The 22,588-nt window shown below is 42.3% G+C and overlaps 1 protein-coding gene across 3 annotated transcripts in view; it reads right to left on the bottom strand.

The window, feature by feature from the left end:
* Positions 1-22,588, bottom strand: part of LOC130606486 (contactin-4) — a 341,120-nt gene that overhangs the window by 31,820 nt on the left and 286,712 nt on the right. For all 3 annotated transcript variants that reach the window (XM_057422892.1, XM_057422890.1, XM_057422891.1), the window contains one exon: positions 10,112-10,239. In XM_057422892.1, the coding sequence (XP_057278875.1) occupies positions 10,112-10,239 (128 nt within the window). The remainder of the gene's footprint in view (positions 1-10,111; positions 10,240-22,588) is intronic.

The raw sequence follows: 22,588 nt of genomic DNA, 5'->3' as shown, positions 1-22,588 counted from the left end.
TTTTGCTTCAATTGCTTCAAGAAAATTTTGCTTCAAGAAAAAAAGAAAATGCTGACTTGATAGCCAGCTATTTCATCTTCCCTCAGGTGCTTTGGGGCTGACCTGGCTATTACGCTAACCTCAGGTTCTTACCTGAACAGAACTGGAAGAAAAAACAAATGTTGACCAGACTCTGGTGTAATGTACACAGAGGAGATGTACCTGCCAGCTCAGAAACATGAAGCTGCAGAAGGCAATTTGGAGAGGCATTGTATAACAACTTCAACTTTGATTTGCAGCTGGAAATAAACATGTAAGTTGCCTGAAACCATACAATACTTGATTAAACCTTGTGTTTGAAGTGCCATACGGAGAAGAGTTCCTTAAAAGCTGCAAGGACTCTGAGGTATCTACTGGGTACCAGTCCCAGCACCAGCCTCTACTTGAAGTTTTTCCACCCAGGGTTCATTAAGGAGATCCAGCAACATGCAGCCTGAAGTGCTGGGGCTACCACAGTTGAGGGAATGGAGGAGTAGATGGCAGCGGATGCACAGCTCTTTAATTTATTATTGTACCTTTCATGCAGTGCTTTGGGTCATAATTTTACTTAAGCCTAGTAAAAGGCCCTTAATTGTGTCCTAGAAATAATTGGTGTCAGTAGAAATAGTCCAATTAGAGCTGCATAAATTCCCTTGCAATTTTACAGCCAAAGATTATCATTTTCATTGTCAGTTGTTAAAATCAAGCATTTGCTACTGACTGAGTTGGGAGTTAGAAATCAGTTTGAAAAATTTTTCTTAAGTTTTATTTCCTGAACGTGAGAATGCAGCAACACGCACTCATGAATAAATCAGTGCTTGTACAACTCTATGGCTCTCTATAACTTTCTAATCCGTTTTTGCCTGACTTAGAGATTCTGGAGAAGACCAGGTTGTACTCTAAATTGACATTTTCTCCCAGAAATTTTGTAAACCAATATGTTAAGCTTGATTAGGAATATTCATTGATGGCTGGGCTACATCTAAAAACTGTCATCTGCAACTACTAAAACAAAAACCCCAAATCCTTTTAACAATAATAAAGAGTTCTTTTGACTTTTTGAGAGTTCTGAGTTTTTGTTAAACACAGAAAATCTTGGCTTTGATACGAGCCAAACACATACCTCGTGTGCTACCCAGCACAATTATAAAAAGCCCAGAAGATACGGACAGCCCTAAAGTACTGCTCTAGGATTATTACTTTAAACTCTGCCTCTCTTTTTAAATTATATTTTATGCCTTCAACACCAGGTGTGATTTAAACAGGTCCTTTCTTAAGGGCTGAGGCATAACCAACATGAATTTAAATCAGATTGAACTGTAAGGAAAAAAAAATAAAGACCTTGCATGACCTTAAACACTGCTAGATCAAGACAGACCTCAGAAAGCATGACGGAGGGGCTATTCATGTTTCAAAATGACTAACCACTAAACCCACGACATATGGACGGATGGTACGGAAAATGCCTGCAGTAGCTTTCTGGGACAGCTTTACATAGGAGCAAAGAAGCAGCTAAGCATCTGACAGGGGAAAAATCAGGGAGGTACAGAGAGGGTTTCTGGTAATGTGGATAGTGCTTAAACCAGACAACAGCTTTAAGTATCTGCTGCATTTTTCCCATGATTTATGTAAAAAAAACCCAGCACCTTACTGTATGGCTTATTCTCCTTCTTGGGAAAAAAGTTAACTCCCTCACCCCAAGCAACTGGCATCCCAGATACTCAGAAGTAGTCATGACATAGTTGAGAACAGCTGGTAGAATTCACGGCATGAGAGTTCTTTATATTCGCTGGTTAAAAAAATGAACACACTCTCCTTGCTGAAAGATTAGCCTTTCATACAACTGCAAAGTAAAACTATGACACCAGTCTTGTGCAGCCAGATCCATCCACAGAACACCCTACCAAGGAAAGACATTTTGTTAATGCACCCAACACCTCTTGAAGGGTCAACAGATTAAATTCAAAAAAGCTGTATATATTTATGACTAAGAGAAAATCAGGTTTATTAAACACCTTTTTTAATGGTGGAGTCTGTAATGGCACTGTTTTGAGAACTAGCTCAGTTCTAGGCAAGTCCAGCATTTGCTGATCTCAGTAGTGGCAAAGCGCCACGGCATTAGATTTTGGGCTGGCGTCAAAGCCAAAACAGATGCTAAAGAACACAGGCAGCAGTACTAGCTCTGTTATGCAGGATCAATGTCTGTGTTAACAGAAATACATTATTTTTGAGTACAAAACAAGATATAGACACATACACCATCCAAACGATGGAAATAAATCTGTATGGGACACGCAACTGTGATCTAAACCCCATACAATAACATACCGGATACTCACTCTAGATTGAGTTTATCTATGAATATCCAACAACAACAGCAACAAAAAACAGAATCATAGTAGCATGTAAACATCTCCAAAAGAACAAAATAATACTCTGAAAACATCAAGGATACCATCCAGACTGTGTGATTCACCACCTGATTTTGATCTATTTTCGAAGCTTTATTCTTTAGGCTACCATAACGTAAACCACGACAGCAAGATGGGTGAGGAAGACCATCACATCCCACTGAAACTGCCTTTATACTGCGAATGCTTCACCCATGCTGATCAGCACAGCACAGCCCCTGAACTATGAGCCCAGCTTAGAATCATAGAATCATAGAATAGTTAGGGTTGGAAAGGACCTTAAGACCATCCAGTTCCAACCCCTCTGCCATGGGCAGGGACACCTCACACTAAACCATGGCACCCAAGGCTCTGTCCAACCTAGCCTTGAACACCACCAGGGATGGAGCATTCAGAACTTCCCTGGGCAACCCATTCCAGTGCCTCACCACCCTCACAGTAAAGAATTTCTTCCTTATACCCAATCTAAACTTCCCATGTTTAAGTTTGAACCCATTACCCCTTGTCCTATCACTACAGTCCCTAATGAAGAGTCCCCCCTCAGCATCCCTATAGGCCCCCTTCAGATACTGGAAGGCTGCTATGAGGTCTCCATGCAGCCTTCTCTTCTCCAGACTGAACAGTCCCAACTTTCTCAGCCTGTCTTCATACGGGAGGTGCTCCAGTCCCCTGATCATCCTCGTGGCCTCCTCTGGACTTGTTCCAACAGTTCCATGTCCTTTTTATGTTGAGGACACCAGAACTGCACACAAGCCTCCAGGTGAGGTCTCGCAAAAGCAGAGTAGAGGGGCAGGATCACCTCCTTCGACCTGCTGGTCACGCTCCTTTTGATGCAGCCCGGGATACGGTTGGTTTCTGGGCTGCGAGTGCACACTGAAGCCGGCTCACGTTCATTTTCTCATCAACCAACACCCCCAAGTCCTTCTCCACAGGGCTGCTCTGAATCTCTTCTCTGCCCAACCTGTAGCTGTGCCTGGGATTGCTCCGACCCAGGTGTAGGACCTTGCACTTGGCATGGTTAAACTTCATGAGGTTGGCATCAGCCCACCTCACAAGTGTGTCGAGGTCCCTCTGGATGGCATTCCTTCCCTCCAGGGTATCAACCGAACCACACAGCTTGGTGTCATCGGCAAACCTGCTGAGGGCGCACTCAATCCTACTGTCCATGTCAGCAACAAAGATGTTAAACAAGACCGGTCCCAACATCGATCCCTGAGGGACACCACTCGTTACTGGTCTCCAGCCGGACATTGAGCCATTGACCACAACTGTTTGTGTGCGGCCATCCAGCCAGTTCTTTATCCACAGAGTGGTCCATCCATCAAACCGATGTCTCTCCAATTTAGAGACAAGGATGTCGTGTGGGACAGTGTCGAACGCTTTACACAAGTCCAGGTAGATGACATCAACTGCTCTACCCCTGTCCATCAGTTCCGTAGCCCCATCATAGAAGGCCATCAAAATTGGTCAGGCAGGATTTCCCCTTAGTGAAGCCATGCTGGCTGTCACCAAGCACCTTGTTGTTTTTCATGTGCCTTAGCATGCCTTCCAGGAGAATCTGCTCCAAGATTTTGCCAGGCACAGAGGTGAGACTGACTGCTCTGTAATTCCCCGGGTCATCCATTTTCCCCTTCTTGAAAATGGGGGTTATATTTCCCTTTTTCCAGTCATCAGGAACTTCACCTGACTGCTGTGATTTCTCAAATATGATGGCCAGTGGCTTAGCAACTTCATTCGCCAGCTCCTTCAGGACCAGCAGATGGACTTCATCAGGACCCATGGACTTGTGCACGTTCAGGTTCTTAAGATGGTCTCGAACCAGATCCTCTCCTACAGTGGGTGCAACGTCTTCATTCTCACAGTCCCTGCATCTGCCTTCCAAGACTTGGGTGGTTTGGTCAGAGCCTTTGCCAGTGAAGACCGAGGCAAAGAAGTCATTCAGAACCTCAGCCTTCTCCAAATCCTGTGTAGCCAGTTCTCCCGAGAGCTTCCTGAGGGGGCCCATGTTTTCCCTAGTCTGTCTTTTACTTGCAATGTACCTATAGAATGCCTTCCTGTTATCTGTCACATCCCTAGCCAAGTTTAATTCTAACTGGGCCTTAGCTTTCCTAACCTGGTCTCTAGCTTCCTGGACAACATCCCTGTACTCTTCCCAGACCGCCTGTCCTTGCTTCCATCTTTTATAAGCCTTTTTTTTCCCCTCTAAGTTTCCTCAGGAGCTCCTTATCCACCCAAGGAGGTCTCCTGGCCCTCCTGCTGCACTTCCTTTGGGTGGGGATGCAACACTCCTGAGCTTGTAGCAGGTGATCCTTGAATATCAACCAACAGTCTTGGGCCCCCCTGCCCTCTAGGGCTCTATCCCATGCAACCTTCCGAAGCAGGTTCCTGAAGAGGGCAAAGTCTGCTCTTTTGAAGTCCAGGCCAGTGAGCTTGCTGCATGCTCTTCTCACTGTCCTGAGGATCTCAAACTCGACCATCTCATGATCGCTGCATCCAAGGCTGCCCTGGAACATCACATTTCCAACGAGCCCTTCCCTGTTGGTGAGCACGAGGTCAAGCATGGCACCTCTCCTTGTCGGCTCCTCTATTACTTGCAGAAAGAAGTTGTTTTCCACACAATCGAGGAACCTCCTGGATTGCTTGTGCCGGGCCGTAGCGTCCTTCCAACAGATGTCAGGGTGGTTGAAGTCACCCATGAGGACAAGGGCCTGTGAATGTGAGGCTTTTCCTATCTGTCAGTAGAGTGCTTCATCCACAGATTCCTCCTGGTCAGGCGGTCTGTAACAGATCCCCACAGTAATGTCTCCCATAGCTATATCCCCTTTAACCCTGACCCACAAACTCTCTGTTAACTGCTCCCTCTCCCCAGACACAGTTCCATACTCTCCAGCCTATCCCTAACATAAAGGGCAACTCCCCCTCACCACCTGCCAGGCCTGTCTTTTCAAAAGAGCCTGTAACCTTCCATTCCAACACTCCAGCCATAGGAGCCATCCCACCATGTTTCTGTGATGCCTGTTATATCACACCCCTGTAGACATGCACACATCTCTAATTCCTCTTGTTTGTTCCCCATGCTACGGGCATTTGTATAGAGGCATCTGAGCCGAGCTCCAAATGAAGCCGGCTCATTGGCTGGAGCGGCTGGGATATCTCTACATTGTTCCGAGCATTTATTATAGGTGCTGGCAACTGACTGGGAGTGTTGGGATGGAATGATGCCTCCCTCCCCCAACACATCTAGTTTAAAGCTTTGTTGACCAGCCTGGCAAGCCTCCTACCAAAACAGCTTTTCCCCTTCACTCTGAGACCAGCTCCACCAGCCTCCAGTAGACCTGCCCTGTCCAATTGAGTCCCATGTTCTAAATACCCAAACCCCTGACTATGGCACTACTGTTCTAACCATTTATTAACCTGCCAGATCCGCCTCTTTTAAAGGACTAGAATAACACAGTAAGAATTGCAGATTTAAAGGCAGTAACATTTGAAGACTCTGAAAAGTTACTCAATAATAGTCCAGAAGTAACGGTATCTAATCACTCATTTCAATTTTAAGTGCAATACCCCAGTTCAAGATTCATACAAAGGAATAGACTTGGAATGGGAAATATGTGATTTTACAGAAAATAATTTGGATCACTGTGCTGGACAAAATGAAGACTATCAGTCTATTTAAGCGTGAGGAAAAAATAACCTACTGACATTATCTTTGTATTCTTTTTCTGCTAAAGTGATACAGATACCAGCTAACAAAAGTTCTCTTCCATTTACTGCCTTGAGCCTTCCTGTGACAGTCCAAATGAGACGAGCAAATAGCAGTTGGAAAATGGTAAAGGTGCATCATAACCAAACAGGCGAATAAAGTCATTGGAACTTGCCCTTGTCAGAGATGCAACAATGTGATCGGAATTGCTGTATTTCCCGACAAGAACAGAACTGTCCAGACTGTACCAAGCATTCACATCCTCCTTCTGTCCATTAAACCACAGAGGTAAGTGGACTAGATCATCCTGGTCTGCAGTCAAAGGCAACAGGATAATAAATGGTATGAAAAGCTATTTGTGGCAGGCTGGAGTGCTTTAAAACCTGAGAACATTTCCACTGAAGGACAATCCTGCCACTTTTCCTCTGTGGACAGTTCTATACCACACAGCTCCAAGCATGGAAGCAGCAGCAGCCACGCTCACGTCTGTAACTGCTCATCTGCTGGAGCACAACACATTGCTACTGTCTGAAATTACAAAGGACCACACTACAAAGCTACAGGCTGCAGACTCTAGCTGAATTATTAGATTTATAGATGTATATATAAATTCTATAAAAAATATGTATTTTTCAACCTCATACAATTCATCACAGCTCATTGATCCTGCCTGTCCAGGTAGCTCTGTAGGGACACACATATATAAAAATAAATATTTATAGATTTATAGCTTAGGACACAGCCAAAAGGAAAGCAGATGTTTAAGAAGCAGCCTCATGCATCTAAGGTGGGTACCATGATCTATTCACCTCCAACGTTACAAAAGCCAAGCTGGCCACAGGCTCGTCAAGACACTTAGTGTGTCTGCTGGGAAACAAGCTGCTTGACAAGGCTTTTCTCTTTGTGTGAAAGAAATGGTTGTGACACGCTATTGCCATCTGCATTCCTGTCATCACTTGTTTGTGCTGCTTCTTCCATACCTAATACTTCTTTTGGATCTTAGTGCACAGCCTGGGTTGTTGGCATCAGGAACCTTTCCTTGCACTTCCTACAATCTGAGCGTTTATTGCAATGCCTTGAAATTTGTTTCTTATTTCAGAGCTGCGGCTATATTAGCCAACTTATACCACTGCGCTAAATACAAATAAACCAGTATTGTACAGTCTACACATGCTTACACTATTTGTCATTTAAACCCCTGGTACTGAGAAAGTCTGTAGTGTTTCTGTGTTGGAAGAATCGAAAACTTAGCCTCATGTATGGAAAAAAATGGGAGAAGAAAGATGGAAAATTAGTATTTATATACTACATGTAAACACGTGCCATGCTTTAAAGAGCTCTGAACACTGGCTGTGGGATTCTTCTCTATCCTTACAAATTCAATCCTGCTTTTTAATTTAAAGGTCAAACTGTACATGCAAGCCTGCAAGATTTCAGGTCTTGGGGGCCAGAGCGGTTCTCATTTAGCACCAACCAACAGAACAAACCCAAACCACAATCTCACTGGTTTGGAAAGCCACTGAGGTTCACCAGCTCTGACAACAGCATGTTAATACACAGCCCTGTGGGCACCCATCAGAATTTCATATTTTTTAAGCTGTCTACTCATGCATAATATGAATATTTATCCATCCCTTGCTGGTTGTTTGCCAGCGATTTATTTTAAGCTCCTTGTTTCTGGTGTAACAGATATTTTCTTCCCCTTCCCATCTTTGTCTACACTGTCTTTGACACTGTCAGCATCTCCCCCTGAGAAAGAAAATTAGAACACCCCACAAAACTCAACACAAATCCCCCCTTCAATATTAATGGAAGAACAGAGGAAGGTTAGTAAAAATGTCTTTTGACCTTCACAGTTTTTTACTCAATGACATAAGATGAATTAGAAAAAAATATAAGCATATCTTAAGGTCAAAAACCTCATCAGCTGATAAATTTGTCATTTTGTACACCACAAAACTGAGTTGAAATAAGGTATTCAGTCATATTTCCATCAAAACTTGCTGGTGTTTTACTTAGGGCAGAGAAACTCAAGCATTTCAGTATGTAATACAGTATTTTACACAGTTCATTTGGAGTTCAGAATAGTTTCTGCTCTTTTATACTTTTTATGGGATAGACTTTGAAATTGCATTTCTCAGTTTGCTGTTAATATCCACATCTTGGGCTGAAGAGTTTATTCTCTGCTTCATGCACATGTGTTGCTCCCATTAATGCTAATGGAATCGAGTTAAAATGGAGCACTGAGGGAGAAAAAAGCACTTGCTAATCCTTTATAACCTTACCACAAAGAAAAGTGATTTGTAAACCATGTGAACCCAAAGATCAGGTACAATAGCTGCTGACTACTGTGCTTGGGAGTTACAGGCTATTCCTTGAGTGCCGGGAGGAAGAAAGGATAAGCCATGAACTACAGAAGCAGGACTCTTCAGTAACAGATGGCTATTGATTGTAAAAGCCAGTGAATGATTGTCTTTTTTACAGTGGTACAAGTGGCCCCTGAACTGCCAACCTTGATTCAACCCTTGCAGCACTACAAAAACCAGCATGACCTCAGCTGTGCCCAGCCTGGAGAGGAAAAGCCAGTGCCTCCTACCATGAGCATGTGCTGCCCCACTGCTCTCCCCACAGAACCCAGGGATGGATGTTTGGGCTGGGTTTCGATAACAGACAAAGTCTTTCTTACATTCATGCTCCATGAGCAGTGCTTTCCTAGCTATTTGCTGTGGATGCCTCCTTAGGGCAACCCAGATTAAGAAATGCCAGAATCCGCTCATACAGAGATCTAAGGCTGATCTAATTGCCTGATCATGACATTATTTGCTGAAATGGGTTCTAACTATAAAAAAACCAAGGGTTCAAACTTGCATTGAAACATTTTAAAGTATTCCCTATGTACTGTAGAAATAACTGATGGGGAGAGCCTCTAACTGAATACTATTCATCAATGCCAATATAAGAGAGAATTAAAACTGACAGTATTAGAGCTCTGTGATTAATTTATTGCTTTGTAATCAATCTTGCCTGGTTTGTTATCCAATATAGTTTTTTTCCCAAATAAGAAAGAGATGGAGAGTGATTATAAGTGTAATAATCCATATGTTCATTGCCTATAATAATTCATCAGACATTGGAATACTCATAAGCAGGCCAAAAATTAGAGACATTTGTCAGCGTCTCTCATTGTTTCTCATATTATTACTTCAAAAATCATTGTCAAATGTTACAGCTTTTACTTTTCTAAAAAATATTTGACATAAAAATTCTGAATACACATGAATAAAGACTCAGAATTCCTGAAATGCAAAACTTGAGCCCTGGATAGGAAATAATGAAAATAAGAGTTTGCGTGTCTCTTTGAAAATCACAACATTGCACTGCAAGGGTGAAACTCTTGCATTCTTCTGCAACAAGACAAGATGTATAAAAGATTTTACAGGGTTTTTAAAAAGATGGTAAAAGTTTAGGAATAATAAGAAATGAAGTTGAACTAGATAAGACACGTTTCTAAACCTCAGCATGCTGAGGGTAATGTTTCCCCATGGGTACGCCACGGCTTTATGGAAGTCCTTTGCAAAGCTGAATCTCAGGACACAGCTAGCTGCAGTGACAGGAAGTGTTTCTCAAGCATAATTACTGGACATTACTAGAAACAAGTCATACAATGATATGGACCAGGAGCCTAGCTTTGTGTTACAATTCCCATGTCATTTGCAGTATAGTTTTAAACTACAAGTGAAAGCAAATACATTAACTTGCTGTAAGCGCCATGAGTCAGTCCAACCACAGACACCTTGCTCTTAATGTTTATAACCCATGAGGCTCAGCAGGTTTCTGAGATGCAAAAGACCTTTTAATGCCCCTGGGCTTCACTCACATCAGCATCAAAGGGGAAAGGTACAGCATGCATATGGCTGCTTGGGATGCTCTTTGGTGCTGAGATGAAGTATCAGTCATACGTAATAAAACCTGCAATTACCTTTCACAACCAAGCTGCCCGTGCTGCTTGCTGTCCCAAAGTGGTTTGTTGCCACACAGGTGTAACTTCCCGCGTCGGATTTGGTAACGTTGACAATCCGGAGGCTCCCATCATCCAAAACAGTGATTCTGGAAAGACAGCAGGGACAAAAGTTTAATGATTTTAAATCAACATAAAACTATTTTGAGTCTTCATTAATAATTGATGGTCTGAACAACAGAAAGTCCATTGCCCATTATTACAGAGGGAGTTTAGCTGGCAGAAATCTCTCAGGACATCATTCATAAATACTGAATGCATCATTTACATGAGTTTTCTGTGTCTTTACTTAAGGGCAACTTTAATTTACACACCAGCAGCTTGTGTAGGTTTTACATGTGTCTGTACTTTGATATTCAGCACTCACCATGACAACCCCTGCAACATGTGGTACACAGGCTACATCTCAAATTCTCCACGCTCGCTGCTTAACAGTGTAAAAGCTTGTACCGAACAGATGCAGAGAAGCAGGTGTTTCATTGCTGCTTTGGCTTTTCAGCAAGGGTACCACACTGCCAACCTTCCCTTCCGTGCTCCCCAGCTCTCTGTTTGCAGTGTAACAGCCCGTGGGGCTTATCTGCAGTGGCACTTGCAGGTTAAAACAAAATTACCCTATTTCATTCCCATCCTGTCCTTGCATATGCACTCCCAGTCAAAACAGTGCTGTTATCTTCAGCGGTACATATGTCTCAGAGGGTGCAATGCAGGCGAGGATGGCAATTTAATCCCCAGCCCTTCCTCTTGCACAAGGGCTGTATTTCAGGTTTTCCTTGTGCTCACAATTTGCTTTGTCTTCTGTGCCATTTTCGCCTCTGTTCCAAGTCAATGAAGACAGAGAAACTGATCCTGCCCAGTAAATCCCATCAAAACATGAATTACTTGTGCCCTGTAAAAGCATAATCTAAGGAGACTCCAGAAAAACCTTTCCCCCAGGCTATTATCACCTCTTTCAGCAAAATACTTGGTTTTCTGCTCACTATTAGGTTTTGCAGCACAATTTGCTTTCTCTCCTTCAGTCACTATCAGACCGGCATTGAAAAACCTTGTATTAATTCCTGCATTCTCCTGCTCAATTATTTCCCAATTTAACTAATTTGAAAGAAAGCAAAGAAGCCTTCTTGCATCCTTAATGCCAATCAGAATCTGCACAACTGGACTGAGAAATGAGGAAGAAAGAAAGCTAGCAAACAATCCTTGCACCACTGCAGAAGTGTTCAGATGGCACTTCCCACCTGAGAAGGCTTTAAGAAACAGACTGCACGAATCAGCACAAATTTTTTCTTGCATCCATGGGACAGCACTGAGGCAGCTAAATAAAGTACAGGGTGACACAAGGCACAAAGGACATCAGCCCATGCCAGCCCTGGGGCTCCCCAGCTGCCAGTTGCAGCCATTGGGCTGAACCAACATGGTCTGCAGCGAGACTCAGGAGATACCATCTCACTGAAGGGACCTGGTGCAGGTGCCTTTTGTTATGCCATACTCTGTTGATGGGCACATATGGGCTACTCAGTCCACGTGCATAGACCTGCTTAGAAAAATGGGACAGTCTGAGTGTCTTTACAACAACAGTACTAAGCGAGGAGGAGAAAGACAGTGCAAGATGTTCCAACAGCAGCCAATAAATCTCCATCCTGGCTAGCCTCTCCCTGACCTGCTCCTGCAGCAGCACAGCAACATGCAGGCCAGCTGCCCAAGACCAGGGACAGAGGTTATATTTCACACATCAGTAGCAGTGATATTAATAGAAGTTTCTCAACTGGCTTATAGGTCTCCAAATTGTTGCAGTCAGTAACATTCACTACTGTAATTTATTTTTGCAGGAGTCCAGTGCCATGTATTTGCTTCTGTAGCAGTTGCTCCAACTCAGTAATTGGAAGAGAGTAGTATATAGCTACTTGTCTCTTATCTTCACTACTATGTTGGCACAAATCAATGCACATATTACATTAAATGTGCAATGGAGAACAGGACTTGCCACACTGGCCTCCAGTGCAGGAGCCTGGGCAGCAGCAGCACCAGGAGCTCCCAAGGAATTATTTACTGCTGTTATCAATTTCAAGTCTTGGGAAACAACAGTGCCTTTCTGAAAGCTGAAGGTGCCCTTGGCATGCATTAAAATTCAAATCAATATAAACGACAGAACAAGCTCAGCAATATGCTCCAGCTCAAGAAGGACCACCTAGCTCCTGCACTGCCCCTGCCAGGCTCTGCATTCTCTCCCTGCACAGTTGTGCCATCCCAAGAAATCCAGATAAAAGTGATGGTTTAGACTATTCCTGTACAGTTGAGATTTTATTTTTATTTATGTTTTCTTTTTAGCCATATGGTTGGAACCTATTTACTGCATAATCTCTTCCATAGATCATTTTAATTTTATCTGTTAATACAGCCAGCTTTATTTTCAAAATTCTAATACCTTTTCTATCTCTTTCTCATGTTACTGGTTTCCTTCTAGTTATTTTTATTCCCAGTGTAAAATTAGCTTGTAGTTAACCTGAACAGGATGACTCTAGAGACGTTCTTCGGATGAGGACAATTAGTCCACCATCAGCTTTGGCAAATCTCAGCTAATGCTGTCTTTATTTCCTTCCCTTTCTAAGCAGAAAGCCATGCTTGGTTGGCTTTACAATTTGAGCACACAGACATGCTTTAACCCTGGTAACATGATGCAAAGAGTTCAGGTGAGACTTGCACCAAGGTCTCCAAACCCTTTCCCAGAGAGTCCCATGCACGTTTAATTCCCATATAGTAACAAAGTAATTCCCTGCACACTCCTGTAAACCACCAGTATTAAAACAATCATGCAAGTTATTCTTTTTTAAAGTAAATCAGACCATTAAAACCTTACTGTGACTCATTGATTAGGAGGCCCTACAGTTATGTGGCTCCTTTTGCTGAAGGTGCTTTTCTACACTGAATGTTTTGTCCTCTAATTTGAATCCAATGTGCTAGAAATTAACAAGTAATTTATTTAACACTTTGAATTTTGTCACAGTTAGTTCAGAAAGCAGGAAGGACTTTCACTGTTTTGCTAATTCACAAATTTTCTTTGCATACAGATCTGCATCAAGCGAGAGGAGAGGCTCATTTCAGGCCACGAGGGTTCTCAAACTGCTAATTGGCTTGAAAGCAAACATCAGCCACCTCATCAACCACTTCTAGCAGTTTGATTGGAAAAGTTCTGTCAAGACACAGAGTTCAAATTAAATGAAGCACTGCTCAGTACGCTTTCTTCCTCTTCTGACATACCTCTCCACTCCCGAATGTTTTCTAATAAGATGCCTAGGAAGATGCAAAACCAAATCATGTCTCTGATAAACACATGCATTCAGAACATAATGGTTGCTGAGTGAGGATGCACCTCTCTAAACCAATATAAACTCAAAAAATGAGCTACTGACCTGCTATCGAATGTTCTGGGTTCCCTGACACCACTAACCACAACAGTGGTAACAACAGCTAAAAATCTAAAATTCCTCTTGCACAGGTTAACGCAACTGCTCTAGTGCTAACCTGCCTCATGGTCACTGCAAATAGCAGAGAAAAATCAAAGAAGATAAAAATACCCATTTGAAAAAGAAAAAGATGATGCAAGATAGTTCTGCATCTTTACGTAAAGAAAGGTCATCTATTTTAAACATAGCAATTCTAAGTTGGTCTGTGTGTCAACTGGAGATTTCAGTCCCATGGAGAGCAGAGACACATCTGAAATTAGGAGATAAAAGGACTGTTTGTTTCCTAAACTGAAGCTTCGGGTTCTACCCCAGGAAGAGCTGACCTTGTCAGTATTTTGATCAAAACTCTTCTGGGGACAAAGGACCTTTAAAAATGCTGAAAACATTCTTCCCTAGCAATCTTTTCCTATTTTGTTTCTTTTTTTGCCATTGCAGCAGCAAACGTAAAAAGCTGCAAACTGAACACTTTGCATCACCCTAAAGAAACCTGTTCCTAACCGAGAGGCACAGAGATTCCATAGCAGTTTCTTGTTGATGCCGTATTCCCGATTCCTGCATGTGCCCTTTCCCAGCTCTGCAGGTGTGAATGCATCTTAAGTTGGCAACATCCTTGAGAAGTTGGAAGAAAGACAAGTCATCATGGATGACCTATATACCTAAGTGTATGCTGCAGCTGCACAGAGCTCTTCTATGAAGATACCCAAGCTACCTAGAAAGGACCCACACTTTAGCACCACAGCCACATCAGCACAGTCCTCTGCTGAGATCAATACAGCAACGTTAACTTGCCCAGTGTCTCCAGCAGCAACTGGAGACGGATGGAAAAGGTCAGGCAGACCTGGAGCAGTATGAGGAAAACCAGCAGCACATAATCATTTTGGTCTGATCTATTAGCACTTATTTTTCGGCTCACGACACATCCTCTGTATCTGTTAAGTCTCCCGTCAGCAGGTTGTGTTACCTGCAACCCCAAATTAAGCACAACATCTGATTCATGCAGCTCACCACAGCATTCTGCACTGCTGGGCAGGATTCCCAGGAACAGATAAATATCTCTCAGTCAGTAACGTACGCATTTAGGGATAAAACTTGTCCTGATGAGAACAGTTAAGAGTTTTATCACTGACTCTTTGAAAACAAGATCAAGCCCTTATTTCGAATATAAACAATGACTGAAAACTGCCAAACCCCCAGAGCACATCATAAAACAGAGTACCAGTAATTACCTCCAGCCCATCTCCGAGGAAATCTGACCTGTGGGTGCCTGACTGTATCTAAAAGCATGCCTATGACCTGCTGCTCAGGTTTGACCTCAAGCTTTGAAAGAATGTTTGCCTAAAAATCCTAGACTTACGGTACCTACTGTAACATCTTGCACTGCTGTTTCAGCAAAAGAAAATCTATGTGGGTCCAGGAGCCAAACACCTCAGCACCACAGAGCCACGGGCTGTTCAACCTCACCTGCACCTTTCAGTTGCCTGTTGAAAACCTTTGCAGAGATGAGCAGCAGGTCCATGTGTTAACCTTTTCTTTGTGAATTATCTTCTAACTCACAAGGCACACATATTACCAATAGATCTGCACCAGACAGATGATACTGCAGGTATCCCTCAATATCTTCTACACAGCTTGCCCTCTATTTTTCTGTTCAGCAGATGGAAGCATGTGGGATATGAATAGACTACAAATGCAGTGCATATGGCAGGTTGTGCATGCGATGGTAGTGGTTACCTTCCAAAGGGACACAGCTCACAGGAGGCAGCACAACTATGGGGCTGCAGGTTAGAGCTCCAGTGTTTCTTTGGAGCAAAGTAATCATAATTATAAACTAACTTCTATTCCTCTCAAATGGTTTTATTAGAACTGCTGTAATTAAATAAGGTATGCTGTTTCTTATCTGATAATTTTAGCATTTTAACTTATGAAATACAAGCACAGCTACACTTATTTTCACTGCTGATTAAACACATGCATCCCAAATATTTCATGCTTAGCCAAGTGAATATATATATTTTTTTCCACAGGAAACAATGCTTAGGATGTCCCATACTTTTTCTATTACAGGGAGAAAAGATGTCTTACAGAAAGCATTTGAATGAATGTCAGTTGGAAGAAACACACACTGAGTGTAATTTGAGATAAAACAACCATTGATCCCTTCATGTACAGCCTTTGTGGCAGTGGTTGACATGGCTATTGAAAAGAGACTGCGGTGCCAGAGTTCTTCTAAGAGATAATCCGTCTTCTAAGAGAGGATTTAGGTTAAATGTACCTGTGAAAAACTGTATTTCAGCCAACATGATGAATGGCCTATTGTCCATCCTCTGGTGCCTTGCTCGGGCTGAGGAGGATTGGAAGCAGAGGAAGGAGCATGAGACAGATCTGACTGCAACCCCAGCAGTGGATTTGCTCAGTCTTTTCCCATAGTTCATAGGCAGGAATATCTAGAGCAATTTTTAGCCTCACAGCAACTTTGTTTCACACCACAACTCTACTGCAAATGTAAATGATTCCAGGCAATTGCATTATTTATCAAATTATTTTATCACAGGTCTTTGTAGCAGTTTATTACCTTTTTAATAAAGCTTCCGATGCAATGAGGCAGAGACTGGGATTATGAAAATGACCTCATAAATGCAGCATTGGCCATTAGGTTATTTCAGGAAAATACAGTGAAATTTAGAAATACAGGTTTGGCTGAAAGGGAGGACTTACTGCTCAGAGCACAGCCCTCCCTGAAATCAGGGACACTGCTCATCAGTACCTGCTTCTCACTTGAAGAATGGGCTGGTTTGGAACATGGCCCACAGCTAATAATTTCTCTGGCCCTGGGATGCTGCCTTCGTGTTTGACTACAACGTTGTGTTAATAAATAACAGTAAGGTCAGAGCTTTCCCTGCTTCATAACATTAATCCTCGTTGAAATATATGCCGAGGTCAAAGCCGACTTCTTGAGGCTTCACTCAACACCCTTGGTGGTCCCTGCTGTGCAGGGAGAAAAGAGCAAGGAGAGAGCCCTGAGCCTAACCCCCATCCAGCATCCTGTCGTGCCATCTGAGACTTCCCACATCACACCAGTACTAGACAAAACTGCTGAGCATCCGCCCTTAAGAGGACAGGGCTTTCTAGGCCTGGGCTTTGCCCACATCCTCTTACTCCAGATGTTTCTGAAAGTGGGTGAGAAAGGCACGGTGTCCACACTGCCAGTAGTGAGAGGCATCAACACATCCTGAGGGCTATAGTCAGGACAACAACATAAGCAAGGATGGGACAAGCTGTGTTTGTGTCTAACAGCTGTTAGGATAAGTCTGGGTGAAATGCAGGACAATACTGTCTGCTGGATCAGCAGTACAGCCGTTTCCACTTGATTGTCCATCTAAATTCACAACTGATGCGAACTGCCATAATGCACAGGCAGTCTTCTACTCATTAGCAACTTCTTGTCCAGGTCCTGTTAGGTTTGATTTAGACAACCACCTACAGCTGCTTTGGCACTTATTTGTCTATAACTACTTGTCTTTTCATGGTTCACAGAAAAGCCTGAGCTAATTTAGAGCCTCAGTCAAAGCCCATTTAATTTAGTGCATGTCTTTCTCTTGGTGAAAGCAGGCATTAGATAAGGCCTTCCTTATACATGACAACTGGCAGGTCTCTTAACAGCAAATTCCCTATAACTAATTTTCAGGTAAGAACTATATTTGCACAAAATAAACCAAGGTAAAACCCTGTTGTACTGACTCTAGTACAACATTCCCCACAAGCTTTGCTGCAGATACATTTCTAATGGAGCTGAAGAACCTGAGGATGAAGCGTTTGAACTCCTGAGGTTGTGGGTTGCACAACTACGTGGAGCTGCTGGGCTATTTGTTGTGGGAGTGCTCCTCAGTCTGTAAAATACATAGATATTGTCCAAGGAAAAACACTGGCTGGAGAAGGCACTGAGGAACATCACCTTTGCACCATTTTTACTAGTACAATGGGGTCACAGAAGTCACACCAGCAGGTTTAGTAGTAAATTACAGCAACAGTGAATTGGCTAGACATCTGTGGTGCACAGAATTTGGGTTCATTTTGGCATTTTCTGTGCACTGGGAAAGTAAAAAAAAAAAAAAAAAAATTAAAAAAGGCAAAAAAATTAAAAAAGGCAAAAAAAGAATTAAAATCAATCTTCTGGAAGGTCTCCCAGGTAATAGCTGCTCTTACCTTGCTGCATTGAAAAACAGAGTACTCCACTTTTTTTTCTTACTTAATTTTCAATATTGATCTCTGAGAAAATGCTAAGAACACTTCTTCCAGAGATGTGAACAGTTGTGTGTAAACACGTTTTCATCTGGGACTTTTCAGTTACAGGCTAGCTAAGCATGAAGAACTAAAGGTGAGGAGAGTATATATTGCAATTGTTTCATAAAACCCTGTAAATATTTTTCTAAGGAGAGTGAGAAAAAAGAACATATTTTGCCCAGATAAGTATTTTTTTTTTTAGAAAATAGCAGGGGCTCCCTTGGCAACATCAAACACAGCACCACTGAATTCAGTATCAGCTTTAACCAGTCATGGGTCTGGCATCCTAAGTTCTCCCACAATTTTCTTTTTCAACAAAGTGTTTATCTGCAGTGATGGAGCAGTCCAAATAAATAATACTGCACCTAGCCTGTATTAATATCTATAAACACAAAAGCTGTGTTTTGTCATCATCCTCTTTTTTTGTCCATAAATTTTTAAGACAAGCCTGGAAGTGACAAAATCTCATCCCAAGGGATTGGGGCAGTGGGAGGGAAAGCATTTACTGCTATTAGAGACTTCATGTAAATTGTTTAAAGATGCCTACAGTCATAATTCAAATATAAAAATATCCCTAGGTTATCTAAGAAGAGTTTTCTACAAAATATCTTTCTTAAGGGATGCTGATAATGGGAAGAAACAAATGAAAACCAAATACAAACACTCCTAGGGACCCTGAAGGAAATGAGTAGGCTGCGGTGAATTTCAAATAATAGAAATCTTTTGCCTTCTCTCCCATACAGCTGTTTTTTCACTACAAGCAAAATTAAAATAAATACAGTGAGAAGACCATGTCATGAAAAAAAATATTGGAGGAAGCAGATTTGAGTAACGCAAAGGAAAGCTTTCATTCCTGAGACATGAGGCAATAATTATTTGAACTATACAGGAAGATTTCTCAAGTATAGAAGGGTCCAGCGGTGCAAAGTGCCAATTTTCCTTTGATTTTGGTGGGAAATGAAGGCCATCCCCCATGGGAAACTGCCCTTTTGACATAGCTCTTCAATTTTGCAGTTTATTTTTATGAACTAAGTTTGCCATAAATCATGAGGATGGGGATGCTCCACATCCACAGCCTCACGACTTCTCCCCTGGAGGGGCTGTTGCTGGTGGCAGTGTAGGGGAAAGCACACTTGCAATCCACCCCATGAAAGGCTAAAAGATCCCTTTGTGCCAACTTACCCACCCAGAGGCATGCTGCTCCTCACAAAGCATTCTCTCACACTCAGAAGTGAGGTGAATCGTGTGTACAGACCAGCAGGTGCTGTGACCATTGCCAGAGGCACAGACTGAATGACTTCCAGTCTATGAAGAGGGTCTGTGGAAACCTGAGGAATCAAATTTGCAAGCACAGCCTCCAGCCACCCTCGACAACAGCTCCTTCCCCAGCAAGGATATGCCATCACTCTACTTACAACAAATGCTTCAGAGGCTTGGAGAACATGAACACTAAAGGGAACTCCACTGAAGCTCATAAAAATGGTTCTCTTATCAGGAAAAAAAACCCAAACATGCAAGATTTTCTGAGCATCAGCTGGACATAAACCATTTCTGGAAGCATTCATGAGGTTAGAGCAGAAGCAGCAAATGCATTCTCAGCTTATTTGTTCCAGATGATACCACCTGAATAGAAGCCCAAAGACATAGTCTTTCAAAGATAACACCTTCTCCTCTAGTTTCAACAAAAGAATGCCCACAGTACAAATTACCCACTGTGCTTGTAATTGACATTAATAGAGATTTGCAAGATCCAAAGATGCATTTAAACCACTTAAAAATTATGTTTAAATAATCATCAAAAATATCACCAAGTCAGGTAGGTTGTCTAAAAAGTTCATTAGGAATCCTTTCCCCCTGTAGACATATAATTATTTCCTTGGATTTTAAACATGCGTTTCTTAAAATGTAGCCCTAAGTGTAAAATCACTACCTTCTTACTCTCAGTCATGAAAATATTCAAGAGAAGATATATTTGATGAATTTTTTCCCCCTTCAAAATGCTACAGACTTACTAAAATCATTATTACTATTCTGTTCAACTGGAGGACAAGTATGAACTACACATCAATTTCAAATTGCATTCAGGAGACTAATTACAGGCATTTATTTTTGAAAGCTTTGGCTGCAGCATGTGCTTACAACAGAGAGAAGCCTGCCTCGCTGCTGGGAGCCAGATCCTGCTGCCTGCAACACAACAGCACTGCGGGGAGGAACTCGCTCTTTACTGGAGCATCTTTACAGAGTGGGAGAAATAATCTGTAGCTGTATGTATGGCACCTAGTGATGAACTTAATAATCATAAAGATGAGACACCTCAAGCAGGAAAAGCAGCAGCTTTTTAACTGCATGCAGTGAGTGACGGTGTTTCTGTTAAGGATATGTAAACACAGGACATGTCTTACTGTGCTCTGGATGTCTGATGCCTCTGAGATGGGGCTCTCGGATACTGCATTTTCTCCTTTTGCCTGCTTCTGCAAGCAGGGCTCTACTTTTAAAATTAATACACAAGTGCCAAGGCAAAAGCACACTGACTTCTCTAGAGACCCTGTGTCACAGCAGCACAGTGAGTTTGGTCAAACCACAGCTGAGCTGCTGTCACAAGCTCATTCCAGCAGCAGCAGAGGTAGCAGTGATGTCCTACATGTGTATCACTGAATACTACAATAACACGACAATGAAAATAATCTGCTGGGAAAATAGGAACAGATTGCTGATGTTACAGGAGAGTGCATCAAGGGGTGAGAGAGTCTCATTTCTGAAACACTAGCTGAAACTTGGCATAGGTTGGGATTACGTTCATTGGCATCTCAGGTATGCTCGACAACAGTTTGGGGCTGGCTATATGAAATAATTTCCTAGCTCTACAAGAGCAGATAAATGAACATTCAAATTTTAAGGATCAGCCTAATGACTTTATGTATACAAATAAAACAGCACTGAATCTGGATTCTAAATAAATCTCCAACCCTTCTCACATAAGCTCTTCCTAGAAACATTTGCTCAAGAATAGAAGGAAAAGGCAACGCAAGAATGAACTGGAGTCATCAAGTTACTATCAACGCTGAAGAAAGCTTCAGTCACATCAGAAAGGTGCTAAAGCAAAACAGATGCACAGCTAAGCTTTGTGGAGAGACCATTTATAAGGTTATGTGCACAAGCACATGACAGGTATCTCAAACTACAAAAGCAACAGGATTGATTATCTTTGCCAGATACACAGGAAAAAAAGAGTTCCATGTAGCTATCCATAAGCAAGGAAAAGTTAGTGACCTAAAGAGAACTATGTCAACACTGACTGGTTTGCACCAATTTCAGAGCACACAAATCAGTGGATTTTAGCACTGGCACACACTGAACTACAAGTGCTTAGTGTTGAGGTGACAGACCCACAATCATGACAAGTTTGTGTTAAAACATACTGTGATCTTCTAGGACAATACGGAGCTAAAACCAGCTTCTGCTGGGAAACAAGCACTCCATAAATATGAGACCATCAAGCCCAGGACAGCTACTTTCCAGGACCTCTGACCACTGAATAAAGTGGCTTCCTGGTTAATTTTAGTTCTTTTTTTTCTGCAGAAAAATGGTAAAAGTTAGTTATCTCAGATGTTCCAATGAAGCAGAGCCATATTCTGCCATTGTCTTGAAAACTAAGATGAATGCTGTATTGTCGAATCAAACTTCAAAAAGCTATTTGCAGGCTGTCATTTTTCATTTTGCCTAGGCAAGATGTAATGAAAACCCGACAAGTTATTGATGGTTTGGTTACCTGTCTGCCTAAAAGAAATTGCACAGGTGCTTTATTTAAAAGAAAAAGACAGTCAACACAATTAATGCAAAACAATGATGCGAAGCATCCTTTGAGGTTTTATTTTCTGCTGAAGTGTCACTAGGCTGCATGTCCAAAAGCCACTGCTGGTAATTCATCTCTCAAGTAATCAGTATAAAAATACAAGCATGGTTTGGACCCTGGCACCGAACTCAGAAAGATGTGCTGTTTGTCCTATTGCCATTTTCTTTCTGGCTGTTTAAAGTAATTAGCCACTAATTAGGAAGTTTGAGGCAACAAATAAAAAAATTGGAACTTAGACAACTTTTTAAACTCAAGACACACTGCAAGAGGATTTCACAATCTTTCCTTCTTCAAATGACATAGCGCTGAAGTGAACACATTAAAATTTCACTGTTAGAAAAATAACACCCAACTGAGGGGTCTGTAAATCAAGAACCCTTATGAGAAGTCCTTAGGATGAGAAACCATTGAGAAAACCATGCCTAACCCTCTTCCACAGAGTAAAGTCTTTCTGAATAGTTTTGAAGTATAGAAGACTACAAAAAAAATCAGATGAGAGCTTTCTGCTCTTCCTTGGCTACAACCACTCCAGCTCCTGGAAGAAGAGATAGGCTGTGGCTTTGGGCTCTACCCTGTGACTCCTGCTTGCTTCATGCTGGCCTGGACACTGGGGACGGGATGGAGAGGCTCTGCTTCCTGCAGGCAGGACTTCAGCTTCCTCTCTGAAGCAGCTGGCAGTGCCTGTGTCAGGTGGCATTCTTCACGAACAAATTAACATTCACTGCCCATATTAATCAGCCTGCAGGCACAGCTGTGTATTCACGTATCTGAAACACTTTTCAGCTACAGCTGCCTGGAGTCCTACAGCCCCAAGCAAGGGGCTCTGGATCTTCCCGCAGGCTCTGA

This window comes from Pezoporus wallicus, unplaced genomic scaffold (assembly GCF_028554395.1).
Source record: "Pezoporus wallicus isolate ANWC-B61680 ecotype Strahan unplaced genomic scaffold, APGP_CSIRO_Pwel_v1 contig_7073, whole genome shotgun sequence".
Classification (NCBI taxonomy): Eukaryota; Metazoa; Chordata; class Aves; order Psittaciformes; family Psittacidae; genus Pezoporus; species Pezoporus wallicus.
The sequence above is the reverse complement of the archived record's forward strand: the minus strand, read 5'-3'. Positions and strand labels throughout refer to the sequence as shown.